The following is a 24,009-nucleotide window of genomic DNA, read 5'->3' on the forward strand; positions in this document are numbered from 1 at the left end:
GGGCCTGTCCTGCAGGGGGTGCTCAGCAATCGCCCGCACCCCCTGGACAGCCCCCTCGTCGGCGGGCAAGCCCTTACTCGGTGGGGCCAGAATGTGGAGGGCCCCCTTCGCTCAGGGTGCCTCTTCTCACCTCTCCACCCGCCCTAGGGGGAGGGGGTGGACAGCAGCCTGTGTGGCTGGGAGGGGAGGGGCCGCCTGCCCGCCTCTCTTCTGCACAAAAGGAAAGACAAGCAGCCGCCAGCCCTCCTTCCTGCAGCATCCGGTCCCACACAGATGATGGATGCTCCCCAGGGACTCCTGACGAGCCACAGGTGCCTGGGGAGTGACGGGCTTCTCCCCCACAGGCAGGCCAGGAAGGGCGCCAGCTGTGCAGCTCCGAGGGGTGACTAACAGGAGGGCCGCAGCTGGAGGAAGACGGAACAGACGCAGGCTTCCTGGGTGGCCTCGGGTGACATTTAGAGGCTGAGAGAGCAGGCGGCCCACACTGGCCAAACACAAGGCTTCTGAGAGAAGGTGGGGGACATCTGTGCCTCGCTGGGATGGAAGCTGTCACCAACACGCCCATCGTGTGGGTGAGGAAACCAAGGCCCCTGAGAGAGGACAAGCCTCCATATTCCCGTGGTGGCCTGGAGACCCCTCTCCACCCATGGCGGGTGTAGCCTGGTGGCGCCAAGATGCTGTCGAGAGTCAGGGCGAGGATGAGGTGCTGCACCCCTGACCCGGTACCTCGTCTCCTCCTCTCCCCGACGGGGTCCTGGGAGCTGGACATGGGGGCCACCCACCGCGCTGGGACTCAGCTTGTCCGGGTGCCATCTCACTGAGTTTATGCTGAAGTTGGTGGGAGATCCCAGGTTAGGGACCAGGCTGTCTCTGCAGACAGCCCGGGATGGCACACAGTAGGTGTGCACCAGGCTGCCCAGCAAACGGACCCCAGAATCCATGGACTCCCCAGTAGCTCGTCTGGTCTTTCACCGGTGTCAACATCTAACAGGAAAAGGTTTAGACCCAGGACCTGAATGAGGCTGGTCAACCTGGATACCGTCTTATTAACAGCGGACCCTAAAACACGGGGCGTGACTTTGCCAGTGTGTGGTCACTGGTCCGGGCCCTGAGGGATCCATGGGGCTTGTGAGAAAAGGCAGATTTCTGGGCCCATCAGGGGTCTGGGGATGCGGCCTGGGAATCATACGCTCAGTGTGCCTCCCAGGGGCCTCTGAGGGACACCACGCTGGAGAACCACCGCTGCCGGGAGAAAAGAATTTCCTAGCCAGAAGCCTGCGGTCTCAGAAATGCTGGGCTCACATGCGTCTTATCTTATCCCCCAAAGATCCGAAAACCCACATGCCCAGTTGGCCATTATACACTTTGACCCTCCCTGGGGGTCTGAGTGGGTGGTCCTTCCCTGACCCCGGCCGCCACACCAAACTTGGTGCACACGGCGCCCGGACAAGCCGAGTCCCAGGGCGGCGACACCCACACCCGGCCCCCAGCGCCCCGGCTGGGAGGGGGGACATGGCACCAAGTCAGAGGTGCAGCATCTGGTCCTTGTGCTGACTCTCAGCAGCATCTCAAGGTCACACCGCACACAGATGGAGAGGGGTCCCCTGGCAGCTCTCGGGCTGTCTCCTTGCCTGTGCCGTGGCATGTTAGCGACAGCATCCACGCCGCTGTGTGATTGTGAGGATCACAGGAGAAGAGGTGCCTTCTTCGTGCTTAGGAGCTACCGCAAGTGGAGCAGTGCAGCTCTGCACTTGCATGAGCTCATCTGGTCCTGACGACCGCGCTGGGAGGTGGAAACTGTTAGTCAGCCCCTGTCCAGAGGAGGGACAGCACGTGACTCCCGCTGGGTCACACGGCCAGAAGCAGCCCAGCTGGGATTTGAACCCAGGGAGTCTGGCTGGCTCCCAAGCCCAGGCTCTAACCATCAGGCTGTGCCACCTCGATAATGGGAAGCCTTATCCACAGCCTGGGGAGAAGCTGTGGTGACAGGAGCACAGAGACCCTGACTTTGGGGGAGAAAGATGATGGCAGGCCTGACAGCAGGGGAACCAAGTTGAGCGCCACTTAAGAGAAAAAACAAATCTGGGCCCCCCGAGCCAGCAGGGCAGGCAAGACAGAGGAGCACAGGACCCGCTGGGGTAAGCTGAAAGGTCTAGCCAGTAACCACAAGCCCAGGGAAAGGGTCACCCTGAAGAGGGGAATCACGTCTACCTTGGCCTCAGCTTTACCTCATCCCCAGTATGTTCCACAGGGGCTTTTAAAGAAAAAGAAGAGTTGAATGATGCTATTGCCAAATAAGTTTGCTATTCCTCTGTGCCGTATTCCCCATCAGCAGATTCACAATGGACGTCGGCAAAATAAAGGCTCTAATAAGTCCTGCAGAGAAATCCGTTTTGTTTATCCAATATAGCATTTCTTACTTAACTGGTCACAAACCCCTTCCCTTTTCCCTGGGACACTCATTGACATTTCATGGAACACAGTTTGAGAAATGCCGGTCTAGAGCAGGGGTTGCCAACTTTTTCTGTAAATAATTTTTCTGAAAATAATAAATATTTTATTTATTTATTATGGGCCATAGAGGAAATGTGAGTTTCATATAATTTTATGCATCACGAAATATTCTTCTTCCTTCGACTTTTCTCAACCATTTAAAAATATAAAAACTATTCTTAGCTCATAGGCCACCCACAAACAGGCCGCAGGCTGAATTGGGTCCACCGGGCAGAGTTTGCCATCTTGATACAGAGCAATGGGAAACTCCAGGCCCTTTTGGGACCCCCTGTAAGTGTCCGGGGCGTGGACAGGGCAGGGGGGTGGGGTGGGGACACCATCAGGAGAGAGAAGACTGGCCTGAAAACCAGACAAGTGTGGTCCTAAGCCCCGTGGCCCCTCCCACGTGGCCTCTCCCACGTGGCCTGTGGCCTTAGGCGAGTAATTCTGGTTTTCTGAAACTCGAGGGGGCAGCTCCAGATGGAAGCAGAGGCCTCCGACAGGAAGGAGCAGAGGAGAAGCCTGGGAGCAGCAGAGGAAAGGCCGTAGAATTCAGCTACATGGTCTAAATCCACTTGGCAAAACCCAGCATTAACCACAGTAGAAAGAGAAACTAAAAACTGGGGAAATATTTGCTGCTCAATTCACAAGGGCAAGTGTCGCTAAAATATAAAGAAAGAAAGAGCGAGACCCTGTCCGAACAGTGGGCAGAGGGTGTGAAGGGAGGGGGCACAGGGGAGAAACCGCCAAGGGCGCGGGAGCAGGGCTCCAGCCGCACAGGAGAGAGAAAAGCAGACGCAACTGTGGGACCCGCTCGTCCTCCGGTAGGTGGGCTGAGACGGGCAGGTGGAGAGCTGGTGCCGACTGAGAAGGGGAAGCAGGTGCCCGCGTGTATTCCCGGGGGGTGCGCACGGAATGACCCCTAGGGAGGACAAACTGACAATATCCATCAACTGTACAGCTAGACAAGGTCACCTTCAGGAATTTTATCCTAGAACTCCACCCACTCACACACAATGACGCATGCACCGAGGTGACCCCTGCTGCCCTGGTCGTGAGAGCAACGGACCGAAGACACGGAGACATCCATCCCAGGGGGCTGGGTAAGTCACTTTGGGTGGTAAGAACAACAACAACAACAACAATAATAATAACACCAGCAGCAGCTGCTCTCACTGAAGGCATGTGTGCGATGAGCCAGGTCTTGTTCTCGCCCTGGCCACGCAAACAGGGTCCAGCGGCCAGGAGCCTTCGCACCACTGGGGGCTGGTCGGGAACGCAGGCTCCCCTCCACCCCAGACCCGCTGAATCAGCATCTGCATTTTAACGAGCGGCCCAGGGGTCCCAGGCACAGGGAGGCATCATTTTCAAACTCTTCCTGTAACAGCTCCAATCTCAGGACAGCCCAATGGCCAGGCCCTCTGGTTTCCGGCATGTTGGAGATGAGGAGCCGAGGCTCTGACAGGCATAGAGCCACATGGCAGAGCCACACCCACTCCGCACGTTCACAAACACACAGCAGCCTTTAAACGCACGAGCAAGCTCTTTAATGGCTGCAAAGGACCAAGCTCTAAGACGGTCTGTCAGGTGAAGAAAAGCAAGGTGAAGCGCACTGGAGATAACGCCACTGCTTGTGGAAGGAAAACAAAAGGAAGGCAGAGTCTCTATGTAACTGCTTAGATGCCCGGACAGCATCTCTGCAAAGATGTCCAATAACACGGGAGGGACAGTGGCCTCTGGGAGGCGGAACCCAGGAGCTGCGGGAAGCAAGTGGGGGGAGACTATTCACGTTGCACACATCCATAAGATTAGAATTTTGAGCCTTGGCACGGATCACCTATTCTAAAATTATTGTTTTTCTTGAAACTGGTGTAAGGAAGAAGCTACACCCACCCCCAAACCATCCCCACTTAATAAGAAACACACTTTGGGAGGGAGAAATGGGCACAGCCAGGTCCACCCTGGATCCCCACTCACCATCCCGTCTGCCCTTCTGGAGGAAAGATGGGCGAGTAGGGGGGAGGGACGGTGCCGGGGAGGGCAGGCCAACAGGCTCCTCCGAGTGTTTGGGACTCAGAACCACGTTCAGACTCTTGGGAGGGGCTGACGCCTTGCACCAGTGTGCTGGTGCTTACCCAGGGCCAGCTGTGCCCTGCGGGGGACATTTGGCAACGTCTGGAGACAGTCTGGGTGTCCCCATTGGGAGATGCTACTGGCTTCTAGTGGGGAGAGGCCAGGGACACCATTAAACAGCCTGCAGAGCACAGGACCACCGGAATGTCCTGTCCTGCGGGGGAGGAGCATGCATCAGCATGTCCAGGACTGCTGTGTGTTCAGATGTCACCAGGGGCTCCAGGCCAAGCGCAGCTTCTGGCCCATGCAGCAAGCCAGGGATGGGCAGAGATGCTGCATTTATAATGGGGGGGGGGTGCTACCCTGCTGGGGTGGGACCACACACTGAGCAACGAGGCCTTACCCAGTGCAGCTGGCCAACTGTGTGATCGTCTTGTGCAAAGTGGGTGAGGCTGCTTTGGGTTTGGATCAAAAGGCTGGACCTTGAGTACCGACTCGGCACGGGGCGGGGGCAGTCTGTTCTTGATGGAAACAGGCACTCGTGCTGCTAAGATCCTCCTCAAGTCCAGGAGTGGGGGCTGCATCAGAACCGGCTGGAGTGGGGGCTGCATCAGAACCGGCTGGAGTGGTGGCCGGGAACTTACCGTCCAAGGTCTCCACCGAGAGCTGCAGGCCCAGATTGTGCCGTGGGTTGACCACCCAGTGGTTGCTGGTGGCTGTGATGTCGAACACCAGCCAGCCCTCCTCTGAGGCCCAGAGGGTGCGGCTGTCAAGCAGGAACAGGTCCGACTCCCTGCAAAAGAGGAGGAAAGAGATGCAGGCCCCAGGTCAGCAGGTCATGGCTCAGTGAGCCACACTGATGGAGAGGAGGTAGGGGAGGCAGGAAGGCGTTCGCTGGTCCCCCAAAAGGATTCCTTAGACCATGAGCCAGGCATGGAGACCCCTTAGTAGCTATGATGGGGAAAGGGAGTGCAGAAGAGGTATAAAGAGATACACACAGGACAGGGAGCTGCCACAAGGCCAAGTCACCCTTCACACTTGTTAGGGGGTGCCAAGGGGACAGAGTCCAGGAAGGCAGGTGTTATGCAGCCTTCACAAGGCGGGGAGTCTCAGGGAACAGAAGTTCACATTTGTTGGGTTATTCACATTTGCCAGGCACTGTCCCAAGTGTGTACACATGTCACCTCATTCAATTCTCACAACCCTAAGCTGTACGGATATTATCATCTCCGCTGACGACATGGTAAAACCATCACTTGCCCAAGGTCATGTAGCCAGGAAATTGCCAGGCTGGGGCTTGAGCGCAGGCAATCGAGCACCAGTCCAAATGCTCTTCATTTCCATGCTGTGCAACTTCTTCATGAGTCCACCAGGTGTTAGGAGATGGACTTCTAGTCTGACATTATTCATAGAGGTAGCCCTTTAATTCTCTCTTCCTCAGATTTTGCAGTAGCAAAATGGATAAAACCACAAATGACCTTGTAGTGGATGGAGGATGGATGGGTGGGTGGGTGGATGGATGGATGGGTGGGTGGATGGATGGATGAATGGACGGATGGATGGATGGGTGGGTGGGTGGGTGGATGGACGGATAAAACCACAAATGACCTCGTAGTGGATGGAAGATGGATGGATGGGTGGGTGGATGGATGGATGGATGGGTGGGTGGATGGATGGATGGATAGATGGGTGGGTGGGTGGGTGGATGGATGGATGGATGGGTGGGTGAGTGGATGGATGGATGAATGGATGGATGGATAGATGGGTGGGTGGGTGGGTGGATGGATGGATGGATGGGTGGGTGAGTGGATGGATGGATGAATGGATGGATGGATGGATGGGTGGGTGGGTGGGTGGATGGATGGACGGATAAAACCACAAATGACCTTGTAGTGGATGGAAGATGGATGGATGGGTGGGTGGGTGGATGAATGGATGGGTGGGTGGATGGATGGATGGATAGATGGGTGGGTGGGTAGATGGATGGATGGATGGGTGGGTGGGTAGATGGATGAATGGGTGGGTGAATGGATGCATGGATGGGTGAATGGATGGGTGAATGGATGCCTGGATGGATGGATGAGTTGGCAGATGAATGGATGGATTTCTACATTCCTAGATAGTATAATTCTAGTATAAAAGGTATCGTAAGGTCTCTTTTGCACTTTTGATTGTCAGGATTCAAAGTTTCAATATTTTGAGTCCTTCAATAGTCAATTACAATATTTGAGCCCCTATGTTGTGCCAGGCACTAGGGTACGATATGAACAACACCCAACCAGCTCCCACCCAAGGGCAATAACAATCTCTATTGTACCTGGAGTGATCTAATTTTTCTGGGAATTAAGGTGAATTTTCTCTGCTCACAGACAAAGACATCAGACGCAGCAGCTCTTTATTGAGCACGTACTACATGCCAGGGCCTGGTTTGAAATGCCTGACCAGGCTCGTGTCACTAAGTCCTTACAGTAACTCTCTGAAGCGGGTAACGCTACCGGCACTGTTGTGCAGATCTCGAAATTGAGGCTCAGAAAGGCGAAGTTACTGGCCTGGAGTTACACTGCTGGGACCCAACCAGGCTGCTAGCCCAAACTTGCAACCATCCATGAAGACAGTTCTTCTGGACACTACCTTTGCTCAGGGTGGTTGCCATCATTTCAGAGGCTCTGGCAAATCATACTCACTGTAATATAAGCCGTTAACCATCTGCTGGAGCCGAGGAGAAGATAGCCCTTTAGTAAGGCACACGTCTCCCACTGGGCCGGTGCCCAACGCTCCCTTCTGAAACTGCTGCCAGCCATCCCGCTAACCTTTCCTGTGTGGCCTGGAGACCTCCAAGTTTGTGAGTTGGCCAATTTTTAATTCTGTGGCATGCCATAACACATTAGACATCTACCAGGCACGTTAATATGTACAAGACTCTGGGAAGGCATGCAGGAAATAAACTGATTATGTTAGCCAGTGTCTGCAATTTACTTTGACTCAGAACCCACTGGAAATGTTTTGGGAGGTTAAGAGGTCACACAGAGAAGCCTACACAGGGATGGACAACCAGGCTCAGAAACAGACAGGAGCCAAGGCAGGCGGGAGGGGCTGGGCTGCCGTGTCCGACACAGGTGTTGGAGGAATGAACTTGAGCTGTATTGCCCTGTTTGCATCTCTCCATCCAAAAGTCTGGGGACACAGAATCTAATTGGCCTCGCCAAGTCTGTGCCCAGCCCTTGGCCTTGGGAGGGCAGGACACTCCACAGTGATGGACAGCATCCACAGGACCACAAGGTGGAAACCAGGGCTGTCCCCTCCCATGTGCCCCCAGAACCCACTTTCTAAGTAATACTCAACAATCGCCAGGACCCGATTCAGAAAATGTTGAATTATGCAACGCATGTGACGGAATATGACTTCGGATCTTATGACCAACCAAATGTAGCTGCAATACGAGACAGCACATTGCCTCCCAGCCAGGCACACGGAAGCTCCTCACGACCTGTAAGAAACTCACCGCCTCTGAAACAGAGACATTACACAAGCAAGGTGGTCTTTTGAGAGCCACAGAGGATTCTGGAGACCCTAACTTTGGCTTTCACGTCCAAACTGAATAAAAATAATGGGACGCTCTTCCCCGACTCCTGCTTCTTCCCCGTGTCCCTCTGGAGGCGGCCTCAGAACTGACTTGGGGGACGTCCATGCAGCTTTTAAACTTACAAACAAGAATTTCCTGCTGCCTTCTCCTCCAGTTTGCTTTGATGGCTTTCCTGGCCATGGAGAGCTACCAAGATTGTCAGTGAACCAGCGAGCTGTTCTCAACAGTTAACAGATGAGAGAAGAAACACCACGCCGAATCGGAACAAGCCCCACTTAGTCAGGCTCCCGGGGCCCGTATGAAACTCCACACCACGGCACGGAGTCACAAACCTGGGTGGTGACTTTGCTGGAAAACTGTTCTTTGGAGGAAAATGTGACCAGATATCTGGATAGGCCCTTATGGACAGTAAAACAAAGAACAGTAACTTAGGGAACCGAATTAGGCCTTTGAAGAGTACATGTCTTGCCAAACAACATTAAACATTCTCTTATTACAGGCCGTGGCACTGAGCGCCAGATGTCACAGGCTGGCGTTGAGTCATCTGTGAATCAACGTGGACGCACCGGCTTCCCTCCCCCAAATCGTAGTTTGCAGTTTGTCCCAGGGTTGCCGGGAAGAGCCGAACCTGCATTCGAAGGCTTCGGAACAGGTCAGTCTTGTTGAGATGGGACCAGAGAGGTGCTAACACAGGCTTTGCTTTCTGACTGAAGGGCCAGGTATGAGGTTGGCCCCCATGGAAGGGACAATGAGGAACTACTCAGCAGCCAAGATCAGACTGACAGCTGGGAAAGTGGGAAATTGCTAGCTGCCACCTGGAGCATCTTATTAGAACACAATGGTTCTTACAACCAGGGGGAACTGAACAAGCCTTTTGTGATACCTTTATTTACCTTGAACATACTGGCCCCCTGACCCAGCCCAGGTGCGAGCAGAGGTGGGGAAGGCTCAGGGTGAAGGGCCCCAGGGAAACTAATCGTATTCTTTCACCTCTACCTCTGCGGAAAATCTAGGTGCTTTCCTTGTGTCAGTTTTCTGAATCTCCCCAACAGTAAGGTTAGTGTTCTCTTTTTACAGATGAGGAAAGTGGGGTTCAGAGTGGGGACGCCAAGGGTCCTCATGGGTAGACCTGACATGGGACACACCCTCTCACCAAGGGACAAGAGACACAGGAAGTTGTTGAACATGAATGACGCACTTTATTGTCACAACATTGAGTAGGGCGGAGAGAACAGAGAGGGATGAGCCTAGGTGGCAGGGAATGGAGAAGGAAAGTAGGTCAAGCCAGCTAATTCCTGAGCCTCAGTTTTCTCCTCTGCCAAATGGGGCTAATGCCATCTTCTTTGCCATTGGGGAAAGCCCAGTGAAGACTAGGCTGTCACAAATTCTCAAGGCTCCTGGAGCATCTCTAGAGTTACTACAAGTCATGTAAGTGTCGGTGTACATTCCCTGCTGGCCTGTGGGAAATTCTACGATGGCGTCTTTATCTGTCTCGGCCCCAGCGTTATGTAACGTCCCAAGATCCACGAGTCAACAGACCACAGATCCATTCAAAGAATATTCACTCTGACTCCAAAATTCATCGGATGAGTGCATCAGGATGCTCACAGCTGTGCTAGATTTTCTGCAAACATGGCGACCAACAGCTCCTCCCATGTCTGTGCCCACAGGCAGCTCTCCCATAAACCGGTGGGGTCTGTTCCCCACCTCTGAAGTCTGGGCTGAGCGCGTGCCTTGCTGGGACCAGCAGGACCCAGCGGAAGTGAGGCCCTTCTGCGTCCAGGGCTAAGACGTAAGGGGCTTAGCAGTTCAGTTTCGCTCTCTGGGAAGCTAGACATGGGATCTAGAAATCTGACTGTTGGCTGAAGAGAGAGATCCCATGGCAGGGGGAGGGAGCAGTGGCCGAGCAGGAGGAGGATCCATGAAGGGAGGCAGAGGGAGAAACCAAGCCAGCCCCAAGATGAGGTGCCACGTTGGGCGTTCCAGCCCCAGTGGAGCTCCGGGCTTCATCAGTGACCACAGCAGACACCACAGAGGAGAAGAACCACCTGACTGAGCCCTGCCCGAGCTCCTCAGCGATAAAATGCTTGTTGTTTTAGCCGCTGCATTGTGGGTGGCTTGTTCCCACAGACACAGAACTCAACAACAGTCACACTGTTTACAACAGAAAAACTGAAAACTCACTGACAGGGACTAGTAAGACCTTGTGGCACATCCAAGGGCTGCATAGCAGCTTCGAGGGACCATAAACCTATGCTTCTTGACAAGGGGAAATGGGGTGTTAAGGAAAAAGGTGTCATAAAGCAGAGTGTGTAGGATGTAAATGTCTGGGAAAATCAAAATGCTAAAACTGGTGAAAAAAAAGAAACAGAATTCGAGTCCTTCCATATGCATTAAAGAATTGAAATGGGAATAAAAGGCCTCTCCCACCCCTACACCCCAGATAGTTTTATACTGTATTTTTACCAAATTAACCACATTATCAATAATAATTCCTTCTTATACAAGCTGATGAAGAAAATGGAAGAGGGTGAGTTGCAAAACCATGTTGTAAAGCTGACATGCCATTGATTCCAAAAACGGCTGAGGCCAATTTGAAGAGAACGGCCGGCAAACACCTGCAAAGATGATCAGTATCACTAGCCATTAGGGAAGTGCAAATCAAAACCACGATCAGATTGCACTGCACACCCACCAGGATGGCTAAAACCCAAAACAGAGAATAACAAGCGTTGCCGAGGGGGTGGGGAAAGCCCAGGCCGCCTACGCTGCCGGTGGCAATGGGGAACGGCGCGGCTGGGGTGGAAAACAGTCTGGCAGCCTTTCAAAAGATGAAATGTAGAGTTACCATGAGCCCCAGTAATTCTGCTCCTCAAGAGAGATGAAAATACATCCAGACAAAATCTCATACACAAATCTTCATAGCAGCATTATTCACCATAGCCAAATAAGTGGAGACAAGTCAAATCTCCATCAACTGATGAATGGATACACAAAACAAGGGAGGACCACACAAAGGAGTACTATTTGGTAACAAAAAAGAATGACGTATTGACACACGCTACAACACGATGAACTGTGAAAGCAGGATGGTGAGTGAAAGAAGGCAGGCACAAACAACCACACATCATATGGTTCCACTTATATGAAACGTCCAGAAGAAGCAAATTTACAGAGACAGAAAGATTAGTAGTTGCCAATAGCTGGAGTGAGGGAAATGGGGGCGGTGGCTGCTAACAGGTAGAGAGCTTCCTTCTGGGGTGATGAAAATGTTCTAACGTTGAACAGTGGTGTCGGTCCCACAACTCTGAATATACTAAAAGCCCTTAACTGTCCTCTGTACAAGGGGGATTGTACGGTCGGTGAATTATCTCTCTGTAAAGCTATATTTTCGAAAATGGACAAGGCCAACATAAGCCCAAAATAGAGAGCCTGGTGCCATCATGGGAACAATATTTTCAAGGTGTACACACCTGTGCATGGAGAGCCCGTGCACACCCTCCAGAGCTCCAGCAACAGCTCGCTTTGAACTATGCTGCTCCCTCTACGCACGGACGGCAATATTGTCCCCACGTAGCAAGCTCCTCCTATTTCTGGAAGAAGCGAGATCCACAGGGGGCAACATATTCCCATGTTCTACTTGATCTGCTGATTAAAGAAACAGCAGCAAGACTCTGAAGGTCGACGTCTCCCCTCCGGAGACCCAGGCCCCCCCAAAGCTCTGCTCTCTGGGAGGCGTGAACGGCCGCTGACCCCAGCTCCGAGGCGGCAAGGATGTTAATGTTTAACCACCAGCCTCGGGAGAGAGTGTTGCTGGGGCCTGTGGCCTCCTCCTCCAGGGAAAACCTAACCCGCAGGAGATGCGGGATGAACCACACCGCCACCAACAGCTCTCAGCCCTGTGCCCCTGGAAAGTTCCACCACAGTGGAAAAGTAGGTATTTTAAAGTCTCCAGCGTGGGAAGGTGGAAAGTCCTTTTTTTGCCCTCTGGCTCCCCAGAGACTATTTAGAGACTGTGATCTCAAGGGCCTTCACCCACGACCCACTCCCGGAGCATCAGATTCCCGTGTGGGAGGCAGGATGCCACCCCTTGGAGGAGGGCCTTGGAGAAACCGTCCACGCTCTGCACAAACACAGCTCCAGGGAAGACAGCCCTGAGACAGGCCAAACGGCGCCAGGATGGGGGTCTGAGGGTTCTGCCGGCCCTGGGGCACCCCAGGCTGGAGCAGGAGCCACCTGGGTGACCCAGCGCCCACTGCCTCACCCAGGACGTCCCTGTACAGTCTCAGGACCCAGTTTCACTCTCCTTCCCTCTTACCCCGTGGAACTGAGGGGAAGACACCTCCTTCCACCTCCTGCCTGTGGGTCCCAGCCGTCCAGGGTCTTAAGTGCTAAACAGGACCTTGGAAATCTACTCCGGCTGCTTTAACTCTGCTCAGGAGAGCAGTCTCTGTCTTACGTGCAAGTCACTGGTTGCTGTATGGGGATTAGAACTCCGGGCTGGGCCTCCGTCCAGGGTGGTGTGATGGAAAACACTACTGCCGTCACAGCCCAAGGCCCAGCCAGACTCCCCCGCGGTCCCTCAGACCCAGCCCGTCACCTCCAGGGAGCAGAGGCGAGCTGGGTTTGGAAGGGCCACAGTCGAGGTCATCCAAGGTCTCTCCAGGCGCCTGGCTCGTGCCTGGTGGCCTCAACACCCCAACGCCGTGTCCCGGGCACCTACTGTGTGCCGAGCTCCAGAGCGACCCTCTCTCACCTAATCCTTCATCACACAGTCCCGATCCCCACTTCACGGACGAGACGACTGAGGAGCAGCGGAGCTGAGAAGCATCCTCAGCCAGCGAGCGGCTGCCCCGGACGGGAAGCGACGGGACAGCACACGGAGCCATCCTTCACATCGGCGCCCCGCCAGGAATGCTTCCCACGTTAGGGGAGGAGAGAATCCAGGAGAGAGCGTGGCTGGCCCAGGGCCACGGGGCCCCCCATCACAGAAAGGGAAACGAACTGCAGACCATGTGGAGGCAGCGTAACCTCCTCGAGGAGGTCCACATCCTGCTGTGCAGAACCTCTGCGTCTGCCAACTCACCCGGCAAAAGGGACTTCGCCGACCTGATGGAGTTAAGGGTTTTTGAGATGGGAGATGATCCTGGATTGTCCAGGTGGGCCCCATGTCATCACACGTGTCCTTAGACGTGAAAGAAGGAGGCAGGAGAGTCTGAGAAGGAGATGTGAGGCCAGAGCGATGCAAATGCTGGCCGGGCCACGGGCCAGGGAAGCCACGCCGCTACAAGTGGGAAACGGCGAGGGACTGGATTCTCCCCTGGAGCCCCCAGAAGGAAGGCAGCCCGGGGGACACCTTGATTATTAGCCCAGCGGGACTCGTTTCAGAACCCTGACCCCCAGGACTGTCAGAGAATAAATCTGTCATTTTAAGCCTCTAAATTTGTGGTGATCTGTGGTGACAGCAGCCAGCTCACACTCCTGAAACCCACTCTGACCCCTCCCGTGTCTCAGGCGCTCTGCTCGGACCCAGACGCAGCAGCCAGCCGGGCTCGGGGGCCGGGGCTGTGAGCGCATCACACAGGGCGTAATTAAACCCTGACGAGGCGGCACGAAGGAGAGGAAGTGTCCTCCAGGGGCGCAGACGAAGGACAGGACTACACATGGGGGCGAGGGTGCTCAGGGAGGATGTCCTCGGGAAGCGTCTGCCCAGGGAGGCCAGAGGGATGAGCAAGGCTAAGGCATCCAGAAGGGCAGGAAGGGTGTTCCAGCAGAGGGAACAGAGTGTGCAAAGCCTGATTAAAGAGGCTAGGGAGGAGAGGGTGTGGGTGCAAGGAAAGCACAGAGGTGGGCGGTGGCCGGAACCTGCAGGGCCTCTGGCCCCAGGAACATTCTGGTCCTAAGACAACTGGGAGTCTGGGAGGGGTTTTAAGCAGGGGATGGAGAGAATGGGTTTCACCACTAGCGGTGACCCCAGCCTCTCTCCCTCACCCCTGCTCTGACCCTCACCCTCACCCTGCCGCTCTTAGGAAAGCTGCAGGGCTGGACATTTTAAAGCCCTGCATGTTATGAATTGCTGCTGGGCCTCAAGAACATTCCTCAGAAGGCGAAGGGCAGGAGCGAGAGTTGTCCCGGGCTGACGTGATGTCAGGGAGGAGAGCGGGCATGTTGCTGCGCAGGACGAGGCAGGCTCGGGGCCAGCAGCCCGCTGCGCACCTGGAGCCAGCCCAGCTGGAGACACAGCCCTGCAGGGAGGCCCGCACGCACATCAAAGCAGCCCACAGAGGGAGGCGGGCGTCGCCCTCCCGAGCCCCAAGCTGGGCAGGACCGACCCAGGTCCCTGGCACCCCACCTCGGGCTGCAGGGAACGCCCTGCCTCCTCCAAGTCACCCAACATTCGCTGGCATCCGCGGATGGGAGGACAAGGTCAGGAAGGTCCAAGGCTTTTTAAACACACTTTCTTTAAGACTCTCATATCCAGGAAGGCTAAAATTAAGTCATTTGGGAGAAAGGTGGAAAACACACAAAGAAGCCCGAGACCCTCCCCCCAGCCAGAGCACGAGTTGCCAGCCCACGGCGTCCCCACCCCAGGACCCTCCGTCTGTCTGTCTCTCTCCCTTCTCCGGACCCCACTCCCCGCCTGGGCCTTCGCCGGAGGGTCAAGAACACTCCTGTGTCGTCCCCACAGTGGCGTCTGCTCCAGCAATGGGGTGCGCTAAAGAGGCTCTGGAATGTGTGTGTACATGCGGGCCACAGGGCCAGAAGGTGGAGGCGGAGGAGCTAAACACAGAACGCTCTTCCCCCATCAGAGAGCCACCTACCAGCGGGAGAAAAGAGTCAGGAGGTCTGAGTGGAACCCAGGATCTTCTTTGCAATGAGGTCCCCAGGGTGGTCCTTGAGTCACACTTTGGTGGTCAAGGATGTAGGCATTAACACACAAGGCTTTGGGTCCTAGGAAAGCTACAGTGAAATCCCTGTGGAGTGACCCCGGAAGCCAAGCTCTGTCCTTCAGTTTCTCTTGTTTGTAAAGCGGGATAACAATGATGATGGTTCTCAGGATGGGTTAAACGGGATGACACAGTCAGGATGCCAGCACAGAGCAGCGGCTCACACCCCAGGCTGGGGCAGACCCCACTCACAACCACATCATCCTGACCCTGATTCGAGGCGCAAGGATCTTGGACCAGGCCTGGCTCCATGACACCGCGAGAGCTTGTGAAGCCTGCGAGGCAGTGCTGTCACCCCGTCACAGGAGGACACCGAGGCTCAGGGAAGCCTGCAACACTCCCACTGTGGAGGGAGGGCTGCGCCCGGAGGGACCTCGGGGGTCCTCCTCCCACCCTGCCCGCGCCCCATGACGCATCCCCAGCCACCTGCATGGGCTTTCACAACCCGAATCTGAACACACAGCTGCCCTCCCTTAACCCCTTTATTAGCTCTTAGCATAAAAAGCCAAAATTCCTTAATGTGTTCCTTCATAAGAGAGACCATGTGACCGATGGTCCAAACTGGGGGACTTTGGGGAGAGAAAAGAGGCACCATTAATAACTCCAGATGGGCGTTTAATCACTACCTATGAGGCCCTGGGTGTCCAGCCCCCCATCTCCCAAGCACCCCCTCTCACACCACCCTCCTCCCACCTGGCCCCCACTGTTCCAGCCACCCCAGCCTGCTTTCAGGCTCTCAGCCTTCGCACATGCTGTTCCCGCTGCCTGGAACACGGTTCCTTATCCTTTGCCTCCTTCGGCTGCTCATCCTCAGCTCCCCGGGGAAGGGCCACAGAAGCCCCAAGAGGCGCATCTCGTTAGACACCCTCAGTACCTCTCCTTCCAGCACTCAGGCTGGAGTTCACATTTGTTCCTACGGCACTTTGGGTTTTCTTCTCTCTTCACCAGAGTTTAAGCTCTTGTGGGCAAGAACCGGTCCTACTTTGCTCAACACTGTCGTCGCCCCAGCACCGAGCGAACAGCATAGCGCGTAGTAGGTCTCAAACACACGCTGAATGGATGTGCGAGCACCTTTGGCACATTCTTATCAGCCAAGGAGGTTTTCTGGTGTCACTTTCTGCAGTTTGTGTTATTAAAAGAAAAAGAGTGAATGTTTTTTTCAAATACTCAGGCACCTCCAGAACCAGCCGTGCCCTGTGCCCACGGGAGCCCAGGCTGCCTGGTCACACACACTGGTCAGGCCCTGGGCACCTGCCCAGGCCCACCGGTGTAATCAGAGGTTTGCCAAGTCACCCCCAGCCGAGCCCCCCGTTGGAGGCTGCCCGGCTGTTCGGCCTTCTCTGCCTCCACTTCTGCACCCTCCTCATGTCACCAGGGCCTGTGGCTTTATCCGCATGCGTCAGGGGGAACCAGAGGCCACAGATGGGCAGGGAGCCACAGGGGGCAAGAAAGCCAATCTCAGATGTACTTCTGAACCCAACTCTGTTCCCTCTTGCTTAAGATTCCAGGATTTGGGCCCCAGAATTTCTGGAAAACTGGAGACCTGTCATTGCAGCTCGACCTCGGTGCCATCCGTACGGAAACCAAATGCTGCAGGGTGAGCCGTGCTGGTGTCTTCCCTGCTCAGACACTGTGATGACACATAAGGACCTCTGCAGTGCCCCCAGAAAAGCCAGGCCAGCGGGGAGCCCCGAGCAGCCTCGGAAGCAGCCCTGGAAATCCCACGCTGCTGGGCGGCTGAGAGCGTCTGGCATCCTGGAGGTGGGCGGGCGAGACGCCAGGGAGGGGAGACTCATCTTTCGAGACTTTCCCTGCTTGCCCCATTTCCTCCAGCCTCCAGCTCCAGACCAAAATAGAATGAGGTAAATGCAGCCTCTTTCACGCACACTCAAGGAATAAACAAACCAACGCAAACACAGTGTTCATGCTGGGTCATCTTTCCGCCCTTTTTTTTTTTACAGAACCACAGGCTGTTTTAAGGTTCCCAACCTGGAGGCAAAAAAGTTCAGGGCATCGGGCAGATGACGGAGGGAGGAAATGACCCTGACAGAGGAGTCTGCAGCCAGAAGCAAGTGCTGCGATGACAACTCCAAGATTTTCAACAGAAAGGCCAGGTCAGAACAACGTGGAGTCGGGGGTGCCTAAGGCTCCCCTCTGACTGGATCCTCAATCAGAGCGCTGGGAGGAAGGGGGGAGGCAGAGGAGAGGGCCGGCACTTGGAAGGCACCTGCTGGGCCAGATGCCACATGCACCTCATGCCACTGAACCCCGACAGCCCGGCCACGTGGATGCCCTCATCTCCCGTCATACTTTGGGAACCCCCAGAAGCAGATCCGAGTCAAGGGCTGAACACCAGTAGTTTGTCTGAGAGGTGACCCCAGGAACCACCTGGAGGAGGGCAGGAAGTGAGGCAGGGTTGGAAAGAAGCCGAAACAGGGACATCTGGGGCTCACACCTGCCAGGCCCTCGGGGATGCTGCGGAACACAGCTCAGCGTGGTGTTTCCCAAGCCGTGAGCAAGGGCAGAGAAAGCCCTCTGGGAGAGGCCAGTGGCCAGGGCCAGCAGCATGCCCTGGGGCTTGTCCAGTGGGCTTTCCCTCCCAGCTGCCATGCCCACTTCACCTGTGAGCATCAGAGTGGAAGTGCCCAGGCATTGACATCCCTCCCCTCCTTCCCAGAGCTTCTCACCCAGGGGCAATTCTGCCCCCCAGGGGACCTGTGACAACATCTCGAGACGTTTTGGGTTGTCGTGACTTGTCATCTCGTGGGTAGAGGCCAGGGATGCTGCCAGCACCCCACAGCCCACAGGAAGCCCCACCACACAGAACAGTCCCCCTCAAACGTCAGGAGTACCAGGATTGAGAAACCCGCCTTAGATGATACTGGCGGATGTGGACGTACAAACACTTCAGCTCCTGGACCCCTGCCTGGGGTGAGGGGTGCAACTCTGTCCCCTGCAGGAGGAGGGAGACAAAGTCACCCTCTGCGGGACTCTGCGTGGCACTGCCCCCTGGCCCAGTCGCCCACCTTCCTGGGCACTCTTCCCCCATGCCTCCACCTTGGGCTTCAGGGAAACCCTGAGACCAGTGACCAGCAGGCTTCACTCGATGGCCACTTCCCTCCACTAGCAGTGGCTGCTCACGCGGGGGAGCTGCACAAGGGTTCAGGCCAAGTCCAGGTTCACAGGAAGGAGTGCGGGGCTCCATTGGCAATGCCTGCCCTGGGTGCGGAAGGGGAGTGGCGGCCTGCGTGCTGGAACACAGGCCAGCTGTCAGCTTTCCTGCCTCCATTCTCAGAGTGGCAAAACGCAAAGCCACGGCACTGTGGAGGAATAAGGAGAAAATGGCAGTGACGGGGGGCTGGCGACCAGAAGACAGAGGAAGAACCAGCGTTCGGAGGAACCTCGGGCTTTTAGCAGATGCCTACTTCCTCTGGAACGTGCACTAGCCAAGCACTTCCCTACCACGGTTGACTCCTCTAAAACGTATCTTCCCGGCGAGCCTGCCTCCCCATCGTTACCGGGTTCATGTCTGAGCAGACGCTCTTCTTCCCAGCTACAGATGACCGCTCACGACCAAACTGAAGAATAGTCCTTCTCTTTGTCTCCTGCCAAAAAGGCTAAAGCAATTACAGCCCTGATATGAAACACAGATGTTCATACATTTGGAAAAAGAGGCTCCTATAGGCGAGCAGACGCCCAAGCATGAAGTGCTCTTGGAATTAAATCGCCGGATCAAGTGCTACAGCCAGCCCCCAACACTGAAGCCGGTTCTCCCCGAACTCATTCCAGCACAGGGAACCTGGGCCCTGGCACCCACGCTGACAGCCCCCCATTCGCAGATGAGAACCAGTCCACCCTTGGGTGCCCACTGGCATACAAGTTCTAAATAATATAATTACAATCATCAGAGGGAAACTTCCCTGAGATCGAGAAGTATTATAATTATGGGCAATTTTCACTTTTTGGAAATTGGGCTCAGATGCTGAAGGAAGATTGCAAACGAGGCGTTCTCGGGTTTCAGTTCTGGAAGAGAGAACACGCTGGAAGGTTTGTTGGGAGGACCGGCCCACGGCTAGAGATGCTGGGAGAGTGAGAAGAGGGACCAGAGCTCCCTGGCTGGCACACACTCAGCCGACCGGTACCTGCCACGCACCGCCTCGTGCAGGCACTGCGCAGGTGCTGGAAACGCCTCACTCGCTGCAAGAGGATCTGTCGACTGAGGAGGACGGCGCCCTAGAGGAAGGCCCGATGGTTCTTCCATCTGCCCCTGCACACATGCTTTACTGAGAGCCTACGGTGTGCCAGGCTCCAGGTGCAAAGGAAACGACAGTGAGCAGAACAGGGCAAACTCCCACCCTCCCGGAGTGTCCATCGCTGCCCGTGCCGCTGAGCACCCACACGGTCAACGCAGCTCCATTGCGACCTCCGCTGACACTCCATGAGGCTCAGCGAGGGTCCCCAACCTGCCCAAGTTCACGCAGCTTCCAAGTGGTGGCGCAAGAGGCGGATCCAGGTGTCTCCAAAGCCAGCGGCCTTGACCTTCTCGCTGCGCGGCATTGCGGGGACAAGCTGGCGGGTCTTTTGTCTTCTCTGCCTCAGTTTCCTTGTGTGGAAAATACAGTTTCCCCACCACTGCTCAATTCTCAGGATTGCCATGAAGAGAAAGGAACATGTGTATCCACTAGTCAAAGAAGAAAAACAAATGTGACAGGAACCGACGCAAGCTTCCTTTCTTTAATCCCAACCTGGCACGTGCCTCAGTCTCCTTGTCTGTAAAACTGGGCGGGTGACGGCCCCTCCCTTGGGGCTGCGACAGGAAGTAGTACAGAGCGTCCATTGCATGGTAAGCGCCCAAGACAATCTGCTTTGTCATCACTGCTGCTCACGAAGGCAGCCATCTCTTCTCTCAATTCAGGGAGGTGACATCGAAGGGGAGGCATCTGACAACCTGAGCGAGCAGGTGACGCTGCGAATTTGGAAGGCATAGGCCAAAGGGATGGAGATGCCAAGCGAGCAGCCTTGCCCACAGGCAGGTCTGCAAGGGGAGCGGAGTGGCCGCTTTACGGGGACATCTGCTCAACCCGACCTTCAGAGGCAGCGAGCGCCGAGTCCACGTGGAGTGACCCAATGGCTGGACGCAGACGAGGCACCTTGTAAGGCTCCTTGATGTCGTCACCTGCACGCTCCTCTCCCGGAAAGGCATCCAGCTCCCATCCACTCAACTGGGGGACCCGACACTGCCCCACCAGCACGTCCCCAGCACTGTCCTCAGGAGGGGAGCAGGAGACGAGTCTCCCCCCGTTGAATGGATGAAGTGACTCGTCCAAGGTCCCTGAGATCCTCAAAGGAGCAGGCAAGTCCACTCTGAGGAGCTAAAAATATCCGTGCCGAGGAGATACCAGGACCAACAGCGTCGGAATCCTGGGGCTGGGGCCACAGCACCTGACATTTTACTTATTACCTGGCTTTGAATTCCGCCTCTAGTGTGTCACCTTGGGAGGGTCATGGACCGCTCTGTACCCCAGTGACCTCATCCACAAGACGGGAGGACACAGACGCCTCGAGGTTGTCACGAGGAGCACTAGAGGCTGCCCGTGACTTGCTTCGCACCCTCGACACTCCAGTGCTCAACAGACAGAATCCATCACCACGAACGCCCCGACTGCGGCCCACGTCCTCCCTGCAAAGCCAGTTTGGGGATGAATTATGGAAGGAAACAGAAGACACAAAGATCAAAAAGCCACCAGGTCCACCAGATGGCCTTGGCCTGCAGGACAGGAAGCCAGCGGGCCATCTGGTCCCAGGATGCTGAGCAGGGCAGGCCGACGGTGCTTCGACCCGCACCGACTGTACGGCACCAGCAGCCTGCCGCCCCTGCCCATCGGGGTGTCGCTGAAGGCAAAGAGGCTTTCCCAGAGTGTCCTGTGGACATGGAAGTGGACCCCCAGAGAAACGGAGAGGCCTTCAGGACCCTTCGCTCACACTCCAGCAGCTCTGCCTGGATTTGGACGGGGGCTAGAGAAAGGCAGCAGGGAAAAGTGCCAAGGCCTCCTTGACCGGGCCGCGCTCTGGTCTGCTCTCCTCTGACCTTCTGGGCCCTTCCGGCCGTGCCCTGGCAGCTAGCTGCTCCCCCGTGCCCTCTGAAAAGGCGACCGGGGAGCTGAACCGGCACCTCCTGAGAACGCAGCTCAAAACCAGAGCTCACAGCCTGGGGCTGGGGTGTAGTGGGAGAGCTGGAAGCCAGGAGACGCAGAATCAGGCACGTAGGCCTCCAGAGCAGCAAGAAGGCTCCAGAAGCCTTAGGAGTCAGAGCCCAGAGATCTCCACCCTCAGCCAGCCCTTTCCCTGTGCCTCGGACTGTCAGTCGGGGCCTGGACCACACTTTGGGCTCCGTCCTGTGGGAGAAAAACAGTTGTCCCTGAGAGATCAAGCCAAGGGGAACCTGGGGGCCTGGACTAGGGGCGATCTCTCCCCTCTCTTCTCTCGGCTCATAAGACGGCTCACAGGTGAGAGAGAAGAGAGATGTCAGCCAGCTGCTCACGGCCCTGGCTGCACAGGGAATCGCCTAGGAGCTCTAAAGAAATCCTGATGGACAGCCCCACCCCCAGACTCTGATGTTTCCACAGCTGTAAAAACCCTGCAGGTGATACTACTGCACAGCCAAGGGCGAGGACCACAGCCCGGGACTCACATCGCCCTGCCTGACCCCCAGTGAGGAAACAGTACACACGAGAAGCACTGGGGTCCGGCCGGGGCCAGGGACGTGAGCACTGGAGTCTAAGACCCGAGTTCAAGTCCCAACTCTGCCAGTTTCTAGCTGTGTGATCTCCGGTAAGTTACTTCACCTCTCTGAGCCTGTCTCTACCACCTGGAGAAGGGGATAGGAAGTCTTCTGTAGGATGGTTTCAAGGTACAAGAAGAAGCTGAAGTGCTGGCGCGCAGTCACATCCAGTAAGCGCCCAACGACAGGGAGCCTGGAGCATGGGGTGGGGACGCGCTCTGGAGTGTGACCGTGTCCCTCTGCCCAGACACGCTCACGGTGAACGAAGTCAGATAAAAGTCAGAGTCGTGTTACCAAGCCCCTAACCTTTCACCCGATGAAGATGGGGAGGCGTCCAATGACCCGCTGTCCTGGGGCCCCGGGTACAGGGACTGCAATGCCCTCCCACCCAGATGACCTCAACACCCAGCACCCCCGCACCTTCTCACCCGCCTCCACAGATCGCAATCATAATGCACCCCTGGGAGCTCATCAGAAACGCAGGAGCTCAAGGCCCACCCCAGCTGGCTGACCGGGTACCCCAGTTCTCCCCTGACCGCGGGGAGCCGTGTTACTGAGCTGAGCCAGTAAAGGGCACAGATCGGCTGGGCTCGGGTCCAGGCAGCTCTGAGCGAGCTTCCTTCTCCAGAGAAGGCGGGAGTCGCAGCAGCCGTGTGTGCTCCTGCTGGGCCGGGGGCGCGGGCTGTTGAGACCCTCGACATCTCCCCAACGCGGGGGGCTGGGAGCCCTGGGGAGGGCCGCTCATGGGGCTGTGGGCAACAGGTGCGCCCACAAGCCGGGCAGCACGGGGCACAGTGCTCGCCCCCTCCCTCCTCATTGCCCCGCGGGCTGCCTCGGGCTGAAGGAGGCTGGCGAGCAGCCTTCCCCTCTGGCCCGTCATGGGGACAGCTCCCCCTTCCACAGAGTGACTCAGGCAGCAGCTGATCCAATCTTGGCCCCAGAGACCACTCTGAGGTCACCCTCCTGGCAATCAAAGTCCCTGAGACGGACCAAGGGATATTTTGCATCCAGCTGCCAACATCATCTCAGCCTTGGCCATGACTGACTCCCTCTGCAGGTTCTGCTGTCCTGGCTGGCCTGCAGCCCCCAGGGGTGACTCACACAGCAACCACGTCCCCTACAGATGGGGCAGCGCTGCAGGGAGCAAGCTTGGGACCCACGGGGGGAGGTAGCGAAGTGAGGATGGAAAATGCTCAGTCCAGGTTCCACAAATGAAACCGGTTAACTAGTACAACCACCACTCCAACACCCTCTTTTTCAGCTGGAACTGGAGTCTGAGCCAAGGGGGACAGACATGAGTGTAGCTCCGGGAAGCCGGGCCCCAGCTGGTCTGGCCCTGGGCCTGGGGTTCAGAAAAGGAGGGAAAGACTCTGATCCCTCGGCCCCACCACGATCCTCCTAGCAAGGCCCCTGGAGCCAAGACCACCATCCCCAGACCTGCCTCTCAGGTCCCACCCACCCCACAGCCCATCAGCATGCCTCTCCAGCTGTCTGGGGCCGTGCTGCAAGCAGGGCCCAAGGGCCGTGGAAGGCCTCCAGCTCGGCTCATTATCGGAATTTAATCTGGATTCCGAGAGATCAAGAGGACTCGGTGGAAAGTGGCTGCCACAAGGGGAGAGACACCGAGGCCAACCCAAAGCCGGCTAATCCCCGGCACCCTCAGGGCTTTCCTGGAGCTCAGGCAGAGGCTCGCCAGGGAGCCAGATGTCCCAGCTCTGCACAGCTGGGCAGCCAGCAGCAGAGAGGCCAGGGCTCCCCTAGCAGGGGAAGCAGGCTGGCCAACCAGCAGGGCGGGCAGCAGGGGCCAGATGTGGGCTTATCCAGGGCATCAGATCAGGCCAGGCCTGCAGCTCGCAGAAGATGCATGGCCCCAGGTTGGGAAAACGCAAACAAGAGCTCCACCCCCACCCCCACACAAGCTCAGGCCTTCATCCCAGCTGAGATGGCAAAATTAGCGAGTTAGCAGAGAGGGGGACGGCGGTGCCACAGCTGGACCCGGAGCTCCCCGCTTTCCTAAGAAGGGCTCTCTCCAGTCTCTGCAATGAGGATGATGATGATGATGATGGTGATGCAATGGTGATGGTGGTGGTGGATGATGGCGATGGTGATGGTGGATGATGGTGACGATGATG

The 24,009-nt window shown here is 56.3% G+C and overlaps 1 protein-coding gene across 1 annotated transcript in view; it reads right to left on the bottom strand.

Annotated features, from left to right (window-relative positions):
- BMP7 (bone morphogenetic protein 7) overlaps positions 1–24,009 on the bottom strand; it is an 86,956-nt gene that overhangs the window by 24,731 nt on the left and 38,216 nt on the right. Inside the window, exon 3 of the mRNA XM_070589620.1 lies at positions 5,211–5,359. Within this exon, the coding sequence (XP_070445721.1) occupies positions 5,211–5,359 (149 nt within the window). The remainder of the gene's footprint in view (positions 1–5,210; positions 5,360–24,009) is intronic.

Source organism: Equus przewalskii, chromosome 21 (genome assembly GCF_037783145.1).
Source record: "Equus przewalskii isolate Varuska chromosome 21, EquPr2, whole genome shotgun sequence".
In the NCBI taxonomy this organism is placed as follows: Eukaryota; Metazoa; Chordata; class Mammalia; order Perissodactyla; family Equidae; genus Equus; species Equus przewalskii.